At 35.5% G+C, this 15,059-nt stretch overlaps 1 protein-coding gene across 11 annotated transcripts in view; it reads left to right on the top strand.

Annotated features, from left to right (window-relative positions):
- The first annotated feature begins 3,096 nt into the window (after positions 1–3,096).
- celf2 (cugbp, Elav-like family member 2) overlaps positions 3,097–15,059 on the top strand; it is a 188,003-nt gene continuing 176,040 nt past the window's right edge. For all 11 annotated transcript variants that reach the window (XM_088923913.1, XM_088923909.1, XM_088923906.1 and 8 more), the window contains exon 1: positions 3,097–3,251. In XM_088923913.1, the coding sequence (XP_088780039.1) occupies positions 3,199–3,251 (53 nt within the window). In that variant the 5' untranslated portion in view covers positions 3,097–3,198. The remainder of the gene's footprint in view (positions 3,252–15,059) is intronic.

The following is a 15,059-nucleotide window of genomic DNA, read 5'->3' as shown; positions in this document are numbered from 1 at the left end:
GGATGATTTGTTCATCCAAGAAAGTAATCTGAAAGTAGTTAACATTGTTCTTTTTGTGCCTTCAGCCAAGTCATACAGTAAACAGATGAGTTCACATCAGGCATACTCCCTTTCACAGAAATATTTGAACTAGAATACAGTTGATTTCAGCCTATAATAAGTATTTGAATTCAAATGGACTCACTTTTTTTTTTACTGTTTTTATATGGCAAAGTTTTCATCCAGTAAAGAAAAAGGGACTTTACCTTCATAACCTGTGCATTGTTAAAAAAAGCTATGTTAAAGTATATAACATCTATAAAGGATTGTTATACTGTATAACATGTATGAAGGACTCATCTGTTTTAATACCTTCACTCGTTAAATTAATATTATTGTCTTAATTAGTGTGATCCACATTTCTAAATGATTTTATAAAGGGTATATTATTGACTGTTTCATGGTAGCATCCTGTATATTGTAACAATTCATGTTCACTAATACATTACAAAACCCATACATATTAATGTACGGGGCATTGCCTATTTTTCAACTACGTAGACTCATTTAGACCATCTAATCAAAAGTTAATGAGACATTTTAAATTTATTTTATTTTAATCATCAAAGGACACAGATTCAGAAAACTGAAAATCCAGATGGCATATTTAATTAGAAATGAAAATAGTGACCCTAAAGCATGGCACATTTTTCTTTAACTGAGCCTTATCTCAACTCTTCTGGGGTTGGCATTGAAGCAGAGCTATGCCATACAGGATGGGACACCCTGAGAGAAAAAGGATGCCTTCCCTGCAACTCACAGAAAAGCTGTGTTAGGATCTCCAATCAATTTGTTAGCAGGTCTCTGGGAGATGGGAAGTAACTAGAGTACCAGTGGAAATCCCACAGGAACATGGGGAGAACCTGCAAGCTCCCACAAACGATTCCACACCCCAGAATCCAAACCAAGGACCTCAGAAGCAGCAACTCTGATTATTGCACCTCCACCAAAAACATGTTGTCCCTCAAAAGCACAACACCTACAGTATTTTTAAGTATTTCAGGTTTGATAAGAATGTGGTATATTTTGTTATCTAAAGTGCTAGAGGTTAATATGCGTTATGATACTGGCCTTTTCACTCTTGTTTTTCACTTGCACTTACTGTATTTGTACTTGGTATAGTATTGTATTGGCACTTGATATAGTTGTTCTTTAACACATGTTGTTGCTCCTCGCACAATGTTCCAGAAATTTGAAAGGTAGAGTATGAGTATATACTGTATATATGAGTTATATTATTCTCTATTTGACTTAAGTTGAAAAACAACCATCATTCTATTTCTGTTTTACAGGACGTGTGTGTAGTTATTTTGGTTAAGAGCAGAGCATGCAAGAAAGAACCTAGAAAAAAAAAAACAACCACACTGATAAATTATGTAAATGCTGCAAGTCACGTACAATCCATGCAGACAAATCTGACTGAGAAATACAACTACCCATACATGTGAAGGGGAATTAGCTAGGTGTAAATGTGATGTCAAGCAGGACAGTGATGAAAACGCTGAAGATGAATCAGGAGTGTAACACCCCTCTCTGCTCTGTGTAGGAAGGATACATCTGCCAAAAAGGTGCTGAATGATAAAAGGAGTGAAAAATCTCACTCTTGTTTTAGAATCCACTACACCAGATATATGAAACATACAATTAGTGAGTGTATACCACAGAACAGAGCAAGATTTTTAAATAATTTTGAATTCTAACTTTATTATGAAAATCATTTGAGCTTTTATCATCTCAGATTCACAAGACCCTCTGAAGTGTTGTGGCACTTATTATAGGTTTTGGTTTTTATTTTATTATTACACTGCTTAAAAGATTTCAACTTCATGTGCAGTGACACGCAGATAATATTAATTTGCTCTGATGTAGGACAAGGTTGTAGTACCGGAGAGCAAGAATGGCGTTGCCATTTCGGGAAGAAAAAAAGTGCTGTCAACAGGATGTGGTCACTGTGAAAGGCAGGAAATAGGGTTTTTTAAAAACTAGAGGCCTTCAATAATGCAGCAAAGCAATTTTCATCTTCTTGGGAGTTGGTTTTTACTTGTAGAAAGGCCAATTTATTTTATTTTTGATATTTATTAATTAAAAATGCTTCTGGAAAAGGTCAACAAATGGAAAATATATATTTATATAAATTAAGCCTGCTTTAATTTAATCATATTTAAGTTATTAATGTGCAACCAGCTTTTATTTATACTGTACTGTATGTGAATACCCACAGCAAGTGCACAGATACAGTACAGTGTTTACAATACACAAATAGCTATAAAAATGCTTGCAAATAGCTACTGCATATTTAAACAAGCATACATTTATTCAAAATCACTAACAGGCTAAATATTTTAAATATTACCCATAACACACTTCCTTAGCGTGCTCTTGTATTTTCCTACGTAAGAAATGAACCGTATTTGATTATACAAACTTGTAACCTAAGATGCTCACTGAAACAAACCATAGAACTATATTACAATTTGGTGAAATACACAATTTTTAGTTTCAGTAACCCCTCCCACAAGATATGAAAATCTCATTAAAAACCTACTGTAAGTGCTCAAACAGAAACGAAGATGACCGTCTGAAGGGAAAAGGGCTCTTCAGTTAGAACTTGGTACCTAATACCAAGGCAGCTCAAGAAAAACTGCCTGGAAGTACATTCTTGCAGACACCATTGTTAGGAAGTCATGCAATTTCTTTAAAATAAAAGACAAAGGGAAAAAAAGGAAGTGCAGCCGTGGAGTGACAGCTTCGCCCAAGTGAACACAAGACAGTTTTTAGTGATCTGTAAACTATCGCTGCTGCTTAAGTCCGGAGGTTTTAGGACGGATCTGTTTATTCCCCAAAGAAAGCCAAAGAGGACGGTGTTAATAAAGAGAGATTTCACAGAGCGCGGCGCTTGGGATAAAGTGAGATACAAAAGGTCAAATTTGATCAGTTGGAGCAGATTACAGGGGCTTTAAAAGGTAGGGGCAGAGAAATGAAGCCAAGGCTAGAAAGCAATATAGCGCAGGATTGATTCTGGGGGCGGAGGTAAGCTATGACAAGTGCTTATCAGCTAGAGAAGTAGGACGAGTTACACGGGGCTGTTGTCATTTGCAGACGGAGTACAGGACTCGCTGCTTTTGTTCTGGCGTTTCGACCCCGTGCTGCTAGTTAACAATGGTTTCTATAATTTCTGATCTGGATCCTCTGAAAAGCTGGAATGTATTAAGGTAGGCTTTGTTAGTTTCCGATCGCTGCATATTCATTTTGTGGGTTTTGGGGGAAGAATAATAGTGGAAGTTGTAATTAAAACGTGGAGCGTTTAATGGTAGGGTTGAGTCGAGGTTTCTCTCGTTAACTGGATGTTTGTGACTCTAAACACCGCACGTCTTGACAGATGCTTAGTGTTAGCGATGTTCAGCTGGTTTGAGGTATTATTATAGGGACTGCTATTTCGGTTAACCCAAATGAAAACAAGGCGCTTTACTTTTAAGTTGTACTGTCATGTGTCTGACGCACGGAGGCTGATCTGAAGTCTTACATTTTTGATTAACCCCTTTGTAGTCTCGATCTCTTAAGTCTGACTTCACGCTCTGCAGGTGTTTGCAGGGGTTGAGGGCTATCTTCTGCTTTCAGTAAGAGGAAGCAGAGCACAACTAAGGAAAGTTTTGACTGACAGCGAGGCATGTTGGGTTTCAAAAGGACTGTTGCAAGAAGCAACTGCTCAGCACCTCACAGGAACTAGACAGAACGCTTTGTATTCCAATGTTTATGAAAAACCTATTTATTGTCGGACATATATTGTAAATAAGTATATTACTGAGTTTTTCTTGATCAAGTTTAGGTTTTCTAAGCACCTACATGTTTTTATTATTTTTTTATTACTGCGCTACATAATTATTAAAGAGACCCTGATATATAAAAAGCTTAATACCTTAAAGTTGAAAGTAAAACTGAACGTAATCATTACTTAAGATAAGTTCCTATTTTCGATGAAGACCGTTGCGTGTTTAAACTGTTCATGGCTAAGTGATTCATAATGAAACAGCTTTCTTTTTGGTGTCACATAGAGCTGGTACTTCCTGACATGCTTTAGTTATCTGCACAGTACCTAACACGTTTTAGTTAAATCTGCTTTCTATGCCTCTGTTCGATCATACGTACGAAAATATGTATGTCGGTATTTCTCTTTCCTAAATTTCAATTTATCCGACAGTACTGCACTCCACCTTTAAAACTGACATAAAACTGCATTTATGTCATCGACTTCAGAACTCGTCTCTATCTGTGCCCGTGGAAGTAAAAGCACTTATTTTATAAATATTTAATACGTTAATAAATAAGTAATTAGTCCCAAAACACTTTTCGGCCCATTTGGGTGATGTCCTTAAAACCTATTTAGAAGTTGGACATAAATAGCTCCAGAGAGCACAGCAGCCTGGTAGAAGACCTCTGGCGTTTAAAGGAGCCTGTTCTCCTTTCGTAGTTCGCAGTACCTTTAACTTACACGGCAGTTTCATGCAGGCAGATGAGTAATGTTAGGTCCTATGTTTTTGTACGCCCTTTTATAAAATCCACATAAAATCAATGGTAACAAACGTTTTGACCCCTGTCTTCTCCAGCATTTTCAGTATCGTGGATAGTAAAGAACCTGTACGCTGTATGTCGTCTAAATGTCGGCCTGCGTGGATTCGGAAAAAAATATTAAAATTAAGGGTGTAGCAAATACATTCTGATTACTGAAATGTAAATAGGGTGATTTTTGTTTCAAGTAGTCTCTTAGAGCAAACACGCAGGACCTAGGCAGAGTAGGTTTCGGTGCTGGTTTGTGAGGATAATCATCTGTTGTTTAGGGAGGAAGGAATATTCGAAAGGAGAAACAGGCTTCACAGAGACTCTTGTTTCTCTTTTATTGAACCTCTGTAGGCTGCGATTAGTTTAAGAAGCATCTGCGCCTTGCTGAAGAGAATAATCTTTTACAAAATATCAGTTTTAGGCTTTTGCCGAGTTTGTACTTATTTGGTAACATTTAAACGGTGTGTAAATCTTGCTGTATCGCAAGTGCCGAACTAACAGTTAACAGTCAAGTAGCCATTCATAAACTATTCATAAATGACAAATATCTATCTTCAGGTAACAGTCATGCAGTTTAACTTTAGGTAAAATCAATTACTACCTGCTTATTAACTCTGTATTAATGTTCACTTAATGTATAACAGGTTACATACAGTACATACATTTGTAACCCCTACAATGAAGTGACAACATTTATTTTATATTAACTTTATATTATATATATTTATCTTTGTTAAATCTTAACATCAACCAAAATTATCATCAGCATCTAGTGTCCTATGTGGTATGAAATTAATTTGCAAATTATATGGGTCTGTCTGTATGGTATTAATGCATAATTCAATATTCTTTAATTAGTCACACTCGGGGACCTTCCCAAACACTCGGACTCAAAGATTTTATACGATTCAGAGATTCTTTTACTCCAAAAAAATGAAGGTACAGCACTTCACCTTGCACATATACACATGTAACCCTTTATTACACAATAAAAAATGTTTTTATATACTGTAAACAATAAATAACTGCCTTTGTAAACATGTTTTTAAATGCTTGATGTTTAATGTTACTCAAATCATCAAAATGTGATTGATTTGTTTCATTAATATGAAGGAACATTTTTGTTTCTTATGAAGCTTTCTAAATATATTGATTTGTATTTTATTTAATATTTTTGCAAAAAAATAAATAGTCCAAAACAACATATAAGGTTGAATGGCTTTGGGCAGTAAAAGGGTCTCACTTATTTGTTTTTTCACACAGTTCTGACACAGTTGGAGTGTTCAGGGCCCTATACTGTAATTGTTATTAAAAGATCTACTTAATTTGAATATGGCAGCTCTATATACAAAAATAATTATCTATATAATAATACGAAGAATAGAAATAATAGCAGAATGGAAATACTGGTGAACCATAGGAACTATATACAGTACCAGGCTGTTATTTCTTTATATTCTCAGCCTAATGTAACAGGTCAGAAATGTATTTCTGTTATAATGGGTAAAGTATTCCTTTCATTGTTGTATTATTTTTAATGAGGTACAGTTTACAATTGGTATTTGCAAAGGATCCTTATTTAATGTCGTTGCTGTACAAAACGAAGGGATAATAATGTTTTTCATGATCATGTTTGAATAAAGATACTACATAGTGTATATGTTATTATCACTTTATGTTTAAAAAACTGGAAGAAAGATGACCAGGATTTTCTCTGCTCCATTTTTTTTATCCGTTTGTATGGGATCCTATTCTGAGAAAAATCTTCAAAATGCTTTTTTTTCCCCATCCTGTCTGATGTGTAAATTACTATCAGTAAGATAAATGTTGCTGGAGTTTCTAAAAAATCCTGGAACTTGGAACATCACATTGCATTTAGCTAAAATATGCCTTTGTTTGTTGTCTTTATTGTAGCAGTTAATTTGTTTGGTATTGTTAGCCAAACTAAAATAACTGCTAACATTTTTTAAGAGCCCTGAGGTTTGATAGTTTTTAGTTATAGTCCTGTGCTTTTCCTTCACTGGATTTGAATTGTTTGCATATGTCAGTTCAAGCTTAGCATATACAAAAGGTCAATGGCAGTTTCTTTATGTTTTAAAACCACAACAAGAGGACAAAACCAAAACTTAGACATGGAATAATAAATTATAGTAACATAATATGTTATATATATGTTATAATAACTATAAATTATAGAACACCCATATAATTTAAGCACTCTGAAAAAGTGGAATGAATTAGAATATTAATCCAAAACAGTTTGTGAATCATTGTTTAACCGATACTGGGCTCAGATACTCAGGTAGGACACTGCTGTTGTACCTGTTGTACCTTTGAGCAAGGTTCTAGTAAAATATCTAGTAAAAGGGTGCAGATGTAAGCTGATTTTGATAAAAGCATCTGTCAAACAAATTAGTAAGTAGTAAAATAATAAGCAATGGTTTAATAAAGAAACCGAATCTTAGACAATGTAGAGAACATATATTATACTGAAAATCCTACTTAGAAATGTTATATACCTTATTTGTGTCCCAAATGGACTTGTTTGTTTACCAAACAAGGTGTATTACCTGGACTGTACTGCTACTGGACTACAGGACTAGTTGAGTGCCATTCCATACTGGAGGCACAGAGGAGTTATTTATTCATTTTGCTAGTTTGAGCTTTAGCAAAACGCTTCAACAAAATAAAAACCGCGGCACTAAAAAACAATAACACCACAGATATTCATGTACAAGTAACTATGGAATCTTCTATGCATATTGTAGTAAGACATGGTACTGTATGCTGAGAATAAAATAAATAATTTTGTTAAAGTTTTCATTTTCTTTCATTTTGTTAAACTGTATATCAATGAATATAGGTTTAGAAATTCCTGTTTAAGTATTGTAATTACGGTAATATATTTTACTAATTAAAGATACAATGCTCGAATTGTGTACATCATGAACCATGAAGAGTAGCATGCAAAACAAAAAAGAAATACCAATTTAAGTAAAATAGTAAATGTACTATAAAAAGCATTTTGAAAATATGAAGAATTTTGTCAAGCATAAGCGACAATGAAAAATGGGGAAAAATGTGACCATCCTAGCATGCAAAGGTAAATGCATATGCAAGATGACCTGAAAACATATTGACATTCTCAAACAAAGTTGATGTAAATTGATAAAATGCTTATTTGGTGCAATGCTGCTTCTTGACTTACATAACAACTTGCTCATATCATAGTAGAGATGCAAAACATACAGAATGAAGCACTTACAATAGATATGGTATATAAATCCAATATGAAGCAACAGTCCTCAGACAAAATTTCCTGTACCCTCACTGAGCAAGCAGGACTAAGATTGTTTTTGTAATTAATCAATGTAATAAGCACATTTTGTGTGTGTTGGGTCATTTTGTGTCTGTATGTGTCACGACCAATTCTTTCCGGGCCCTATGCGGACGACACGATCCGGAATGTGAGGATACAATTGGGAAAATAGTCATGCAGGAGAAGGGTCAGGAGACAGGGGGCATGTCCGAGGAGTGCAGGTGTCCGGGGGGAGTGAATCCAGGGCGAACAATCCAAGGGTAAATCCAGAGGGGGAATCCAAGACGGGAGGTTTAGTCCAAGACCAGGGGATCCATCCGAAGTTAAAACCAGAACCGGGTCGGGACCGGCGGGGCAGGGAATCAGGAACAGGAAACTAAAACCATAACGGAGCCAGATGCGGCAGGACCCCGGGCTCTCACAAAGCAGGATTCAATGAGAAGCCCCGGGCCAACGCCTGCGCCTGGCTTTAAAGGTGGAACTAAAGAGGGGCTGGAATAAGGAACAGGTGTGGGGAATGGGACAGAACGAGGAAGGGCTGGAGCGCCCTTAAGAGGAGGAGTAACGATCGTGACAGTACTGTATGTTGAAATCACAGTCTAGTTTAACTGGTAAAACCAATAAGATGGTCAGCGTTTTGTTTTCTTGAAATCAGCATAGTACAGTACATGTGGACACTTAGTTTAAGAAAGATGCTGTTTAAAGATTGTTCTGTATTTTGAATTCATCAGGGTGATCAGATTCAGTACAATTACATATTATGCTCAAGTATCATTCTTGATGTGGTGTCCAAGTAATAAGGTAAAGTATATAATTGGAGGTAATCTTGTACATTACTCAAAGTCTTAACATGGTTTACAATTTAATTGTAATGAAATACAAGAGAAGTAGATGACTTCAAAAGATGATTTTTGTTTTGTTTTTTGACTCAAGTGATTACCTAGTAAAGTTCTGGGTGAGCAGAACTACTGCATAGAATATCTTTAGTAGATCCTTTATTGTTGGTTCTGATTTATAAATACCATGGTTAAAATTATTTATGTGGCTCAGTCCAATGTCACCTTTGTAATTCTTCACTCTTGACATTATTTACAAAGGAAATGTCTAAGCTAATGTATGGTGGTTCTCTCAGTTCTTACATGATAGGAGTATATTACTTAAGTGCTGCACCTCTTACTGTAGGTACCTTTAAATATGAGCTTTCTTTTCTTTTCTCTTGCAATGTGACAAAAGGGAAATATCAATATGAAGACAAAAGAAGGACCTGTAACTTCCAAAAAAGATCTCGTGTATTTAGACAGTAGATCTTTAGAAGATTTAATGTTAAGTCTGTTTATGCAACATGTGTATGAGCCTAAAAAGCTTTGGTTTTAAAAAGTATTAATACATTTGTATGCCTGCAGATAAATATAATGGCTGAAAGGCTACAAAATTGATTACCATAGAGCACTTTTTAGTGTGACTTGACAGGTGCTGAACACTTTAACGGTATTTATACCACTTTTCGTACACTGTAATATATTGCACAATGAATTTGTCACAGTGCATTAGGGCAGCCTTGAAGTCTGATACATTGTGACAGGCTTGTTTCTTCTCAGAGTGTACCTTCTGCCAAAATTGCCATAGCAGGAATCTCCCAGAATGTATGGTGGTAGGCAGCTTGGTTAATGGGTCGAGTCAACTAGAGTGAAAGGAACTACCAAGTACCTTTTCATGTTGGAAACATATTTACAGAGTACGTATACATCATTATAACCAAAGTATAGTAGACATTGTTTACCACATACCAATACAATTAAGGAGTAATGATATTTGCAATGTCAAAACCTACATTCTACCTTTACAAAACTATGCATTTCAGTTTAGGTTTACATACTGTATATAAATATGAAATTTGTGTAAAAAGGAGAATTTCTAGAAGGCAACAGTAACTGAAATAACAAACTGTCAGATTTTTTTCAATACCTGTCATATGGAACCCAATGGAATTTCAAGATTATGAAATAGGCTCAAAATGTAATTTCTTCTTGTAATTGAGAAGTTTTGAGAATAATAAAAAGGTGCTCATATTAACTAATTGCCCTAAACATACCTATTTTGCATAGCATCAAGGAAGGTGATCAGGGCAATCATATGACTTTTAGCATATATTAATTTAATCTTAATGAATTTGTACTCAGTATTGTTATTGGTCACAAACAAGATTTCAGAACTTGATACTATGAAAGGGGTGTTCTCAAGTCATGATTTAGTGAAGCCATTAACAGTGATTGACTTGTGCTCAATTACAATGCATTTCTCTCATTAGCCGTTGTCAATCATCTTATTGTTGTGCATAACATGCAGCAGTGTCCCTGTTTTTGAAAGTTTTCTTGTTCTTCATAATTGTTGAAAATATTCAAATTTCATGTTTCATGCATACAACACACAAAGTAGAGGAATATATAGAAACGGGCTCAATTAGAAGTTTTTGGAAAATTCACAAAACAATGGAATGAAGTGAAAAAGGTGCCTATGAAGCCGAGGAAGTCCTGTTTGTCATTTTTCTAAAACAGGAGAAATGCTGTGTTTTGCAAGAGAAATATTTATTCAAAATGGCTTAACCTGAGATTTCAATAGCTTTTAATAGCCATAGTTCTGTGTGATCCAGTCAATAGACCCCAAGTGTCTAGGGGTGTAACATTTAGGATAATTTTTGGAAGCAGGTGGGTTCTGGTGAGGGACTAGGAAGTGTGATAACAGGGGTCAGTGCAAAAGTGATGATTTTAAGTTGAATAAGTGACTGGTTTGTAATTGGACACACTAACACACAGGGTAAGGGAACTAGAGTGGTGCCAAAGAAAAGAAAATAACAAACAAAATGGAGCTGGCTAGGAAAGTGAGGGAAAGCTAACTTGACTACAAAAGAAAACCCGAAACACATGGTCTTCGGCGTCTTCAACACCCTAGCTAACCTCCACTGACTACCCAAAACCATACAAAACAAACGGCACTCACCCGTACTAAACTAGTGTGACTAATACAAGAATCAACTACGTGTGTGCAAAATGTACACAATAACCAGAACTAACTCTACACACAAAAGTTTACACAAATACACAAGTGAACTACGAATACAAACGAGAGTAGACAAATAACAGGGTACAAAAGAACACAGAGGTTGATACAATAACAAGTTTGAGCAAGGTAATGGCAAAATAAGGATAACACAAAACAAACAAAAGTACAAAGAGACAAACAGAAACCAACCAAACAACAAAGCCGAAGGTATACGACAACACACACACACACACACACACACACACACACAACAACCAACAAACCAACAAACCAACAAACCAACAAACCAACAAACCAACAAACCAACAAACCAACAAACCAACAAAGCCGAAGCGAAAACCAAAGCCGAGCGGGACCGAGGTCAAACGAAAGGCCCCTTTCTTCTGAAAGCCTCCATGTTTTATACTGCATAAGATGAGTTGTGATTGGTCGAGAAGCTAATTGAAGATGATGTCATACGGAAACAGTGGTGTAATGATGGACCAATGGAGGACAGAGAACAATCAAAGTCAGAAGTGTGGAACATAACAACAAAAACACAGACCACACACTGGGACATAACAACAATACACAGTATGTTCAAAATAATTAACTTGAGAAAATCCAGCAGTTTTTAAAAATGCCATAATTGTATTACATCCATATGTATTTAGAAAAAACAAAAAAACATTATGCTATATTCTTTAGAGTAGTGTATCATATTGACAAATACAGAAAACCTTTTGAAACATGGGCACTTTTTGTCATGTAAGGAATAAGTGATCGGCCCAGAGGTTTAGTATTTGGAAGTTGGCTAGCATTCAGTGTTCATTGTTTTTAGTTGGAAGGTGGTCTATTAATGGAATAATTATTAGTGATTGACAACAAACAAATTGTCAACATTCATTGGTAATTGGATTCATCCTAATCTGAAACTGGAATGTGGCAGGGTTGTTTAATGTCTAGACCATGTTCAAAACATACTCACAAGTTGTCCTTTTTGACAGCTTCAGGGCGTTTCTCAGGCTCTTCTGTGTGTTTTGAGCAACTGAATTGTGCTGCATTCTTTAACAAATTTAGAAAAAAATACACATTTGAAGACAAAAAATACTTAGTTGTTTTCATCTAATTTAAAATAAGGCTTCCAATGTCGTGTGTGTCAGAGGCATTTTTTCAAAATACAGAAAATGTGCATTCAGGTTTTCGAGTGAATAGGCTTAAGCAAAGCAATTTATGAACAGACCTTCTGTGACATTAAGTCCCATTTTAGAACATTATGAAATAAAGGCTTAATCTAGTTCAGTGTCGTATGATATTGCTTACTGGTTGTAAGGAGCACTGGTTGTCAGTGAACATGCTTTTGTAAAAATGAGAAGATTTTTTAATAATATTAAAACTGATGTGGGAACTAAAATCTTTAGTGACCATCATTTTTATAGCAGTAGTTTTACAGCATGACAACAGAAGTGCTTTTATAGCAGTGGTTTACATTGTACAGTACATAAAACACCATAAATCCCCTACTGGTATGGTATGTCTTTATGAATTAGATTTTAGTACATACATACATTTTTGGAAGACATTTACAGTTAGAAGTGGTTTCACAATTACTGTTCAGTGTTCAGAAGTAGAAATAGTCCAGGCTTCTTAAATCATTTTCAGAGTTTGTATTTTTTCTATTGAGAGTAATTCAAAGACACTGTGAAAATATATTCAGGCTGATATTTTAGAAATGTTATTACATAAAATAGTTCAAAGATATTTATTCATTTCTGTTACTCTCAACACAGAGGATGTCTTGGGCCTGTTTTCCTGAGACTGCATATCCTTGCAGTATACACAGTAGTATGTCACAGGGAAAATAAACACTAAATGTGTTGTTGCTATTTAACTTCCTTGTTTGTTGTTCTCTGGCAAATGAATGTAGAGTTGTGAGACACGAGAAGATATGATTCTGATAACTACAGATACTTCACACACAGTACCGGAAGTACGCATGTTCTTTAAGTTTAATAAGACCAAAAACCGTGGAAATGTTTTCAAGTATTCATTTCTGAAACAACGGGACATTTAAGATTCTATAATAACTCTTGTTTTGTAATTGCAAATAACCCTACACTTCAGTGGTAAAAAAAGTAGCCCAAGTGGCACATTTTCTTTCACATTGTAACCATGACTTGAAGCCTGGCTAGCATTCAGGAAAACATTATGTTTTTAATTAAAAGTATTTGAAATATTTTACATGTAGCTTGAGGGGAGATTTAAATTTGATTAAAATTGAAAGTACATCTATTTTGATTATATTTTTATGTTTACTTGTTTTGATTGATATTTAGACTGTATCTCATGTGTTATGCTGAAGAAACACCATATCCACGTACACTGATTTGCTGCAAATTGACCTGCTCAGCCAAAAGCAACAGCAAAGGTGGCCTATCAGCATCTAAAATGTAAAGTGCCCCCACAGAAAGTGATTCTGTAACAGTTTTACTTTTACTTTAATACAGTATTTATATAACATGATTCAGTGATGTTATCTTGGGGGCATGACAGCTAATTCCATCCTATTTAGGACAGAATTAGCTGTCATGTACATCTAATTTTCAAGTTACTTGTTAAGGTCTAGACCTCACAGAGAGAGGTTACTTGTGGATGAAAACCCCTCTAATCTTCAAGAGTGTAATTCTTTTTTCTATCTGAGAGTCCCTTCGTATTTTCCACCGTTGTTTCTGAATGAGTGCTTTTTATTTAAGAAGTGAACATTCAAGTGATTATATAGTTTTTTTTCCTTGAGTAGTGATCTCCTGTGTAGTTCTGTCAGTGCTATTTGATTGCATTGCACTTCACAAGAGTACGGATTGTCTGTGACCTCATACTAGCCATTCCATCCAGCTGTGCCTTTGAAACAGGGTCAGAGGGAAGGGTGTTTGGGTGTTTTATAACAACCAGATAAAATATTACTTTTAATGTTATTTTTGGTATGTTTCCATGTCACAAAATAGATGTACAAAATGGTGAAAAAGTATAGAACTGATTTTTTGTCTATGTAGAAAAAAAGAAGATGGAGAGAGAGGAAAAGGTTCATCAGACAGATGACTCGTTTCATGCAAAGCATTCTGTGATGACACTGTTTAAAATATTGTAGGGTTTTGGTGTTGACATAGACCTCACTCGATCCACTGCTTGGTCATCTGTTTCATGTCACACTGCAGGTAATACACAAAGCACCACCTGCAGAGTTCAAGCATGAGATGGAAGATAGCCTCACCGATAATACTTAAAACTCTCAAGCAATCTACAGGGGCCACTGTTGTGCAGCAATTTGAGGGCTGACCTGGCCACCTATGGAACCACACACCCTCTGTAGCACTCAGCTAATTTTCTGACGATGAATGAGTAATCTTAGACAAAGAGAGCTAACATTACTACCCAGATTTGAACTTAGGATCTATGGATGATAAACCCCAACCTGCACACCAAACAGGTAGATTTAGTGGTGTGATCAATTGGGAGCACACCAAAAGACATTTTTTCCCGGTAAAACTGTTCATAAAGGTTGTACTTAGGCCCATAGGCCCTATGTATTTAGGCCCATTACTTCACCGGGTAGAAGCAGGAGTTGTTTTATTGTCCTAAGATTAAGTTTTTGCAAAATTTCTTTTTGAGTTGCTGTTACTTTTATTATTATTTCAGCTTTATGTACTGTATCTTGACAAAGTGTTACCATAGAATTGCTAGACAATTGATTTAATCATCATCCTGAATCTTTTTTTTTTTCATGGCAAAATAATACTGCATAGCAACACAATATCTTGAGTATCCCAGAGGTACAACAACAGTGGAACATCTTAGTATCACAGTTTCCTGGCTGTTATGCAGGACATATCTGCACAGGCAGTGGAATATTTATAAAGGCTATCTAACTGACATATGAGAGTGTTCACTGCCACAGTGATAGAAATCTGTGCTTAAGCACACAGCACTGATAGACATGTTGAGAAATGCTTGTTTTCTTCTGCCTAAGAGTCCTGTTGCACCAGAGCAAAAACAACAAGTAAGGAGGGACAGTTTATTATAAATAATTTTTTGTGTTAGGGCACTGAAT

Source organism: Atractosteus spatula, chromosome 8 (genome assembly GCF_055471065.1).
Source record: "Atractosteus spatula isolate fAtrSpa1 chromosome 8, fAtrSpa1.hap1, whole genome shotgun sequence".
Classification (NCBI taxonomy): Eukaryota; Metazoa; Chordata; class Actinopteri; order Semionotiformes; family Lepisosteidae; genus Atractosteus; species Atractosteus spatula.
Note: the sequence above shows the minus strand (reverse complement) of the source record. Positions and strands in the feature narration are given on the sequence as shown.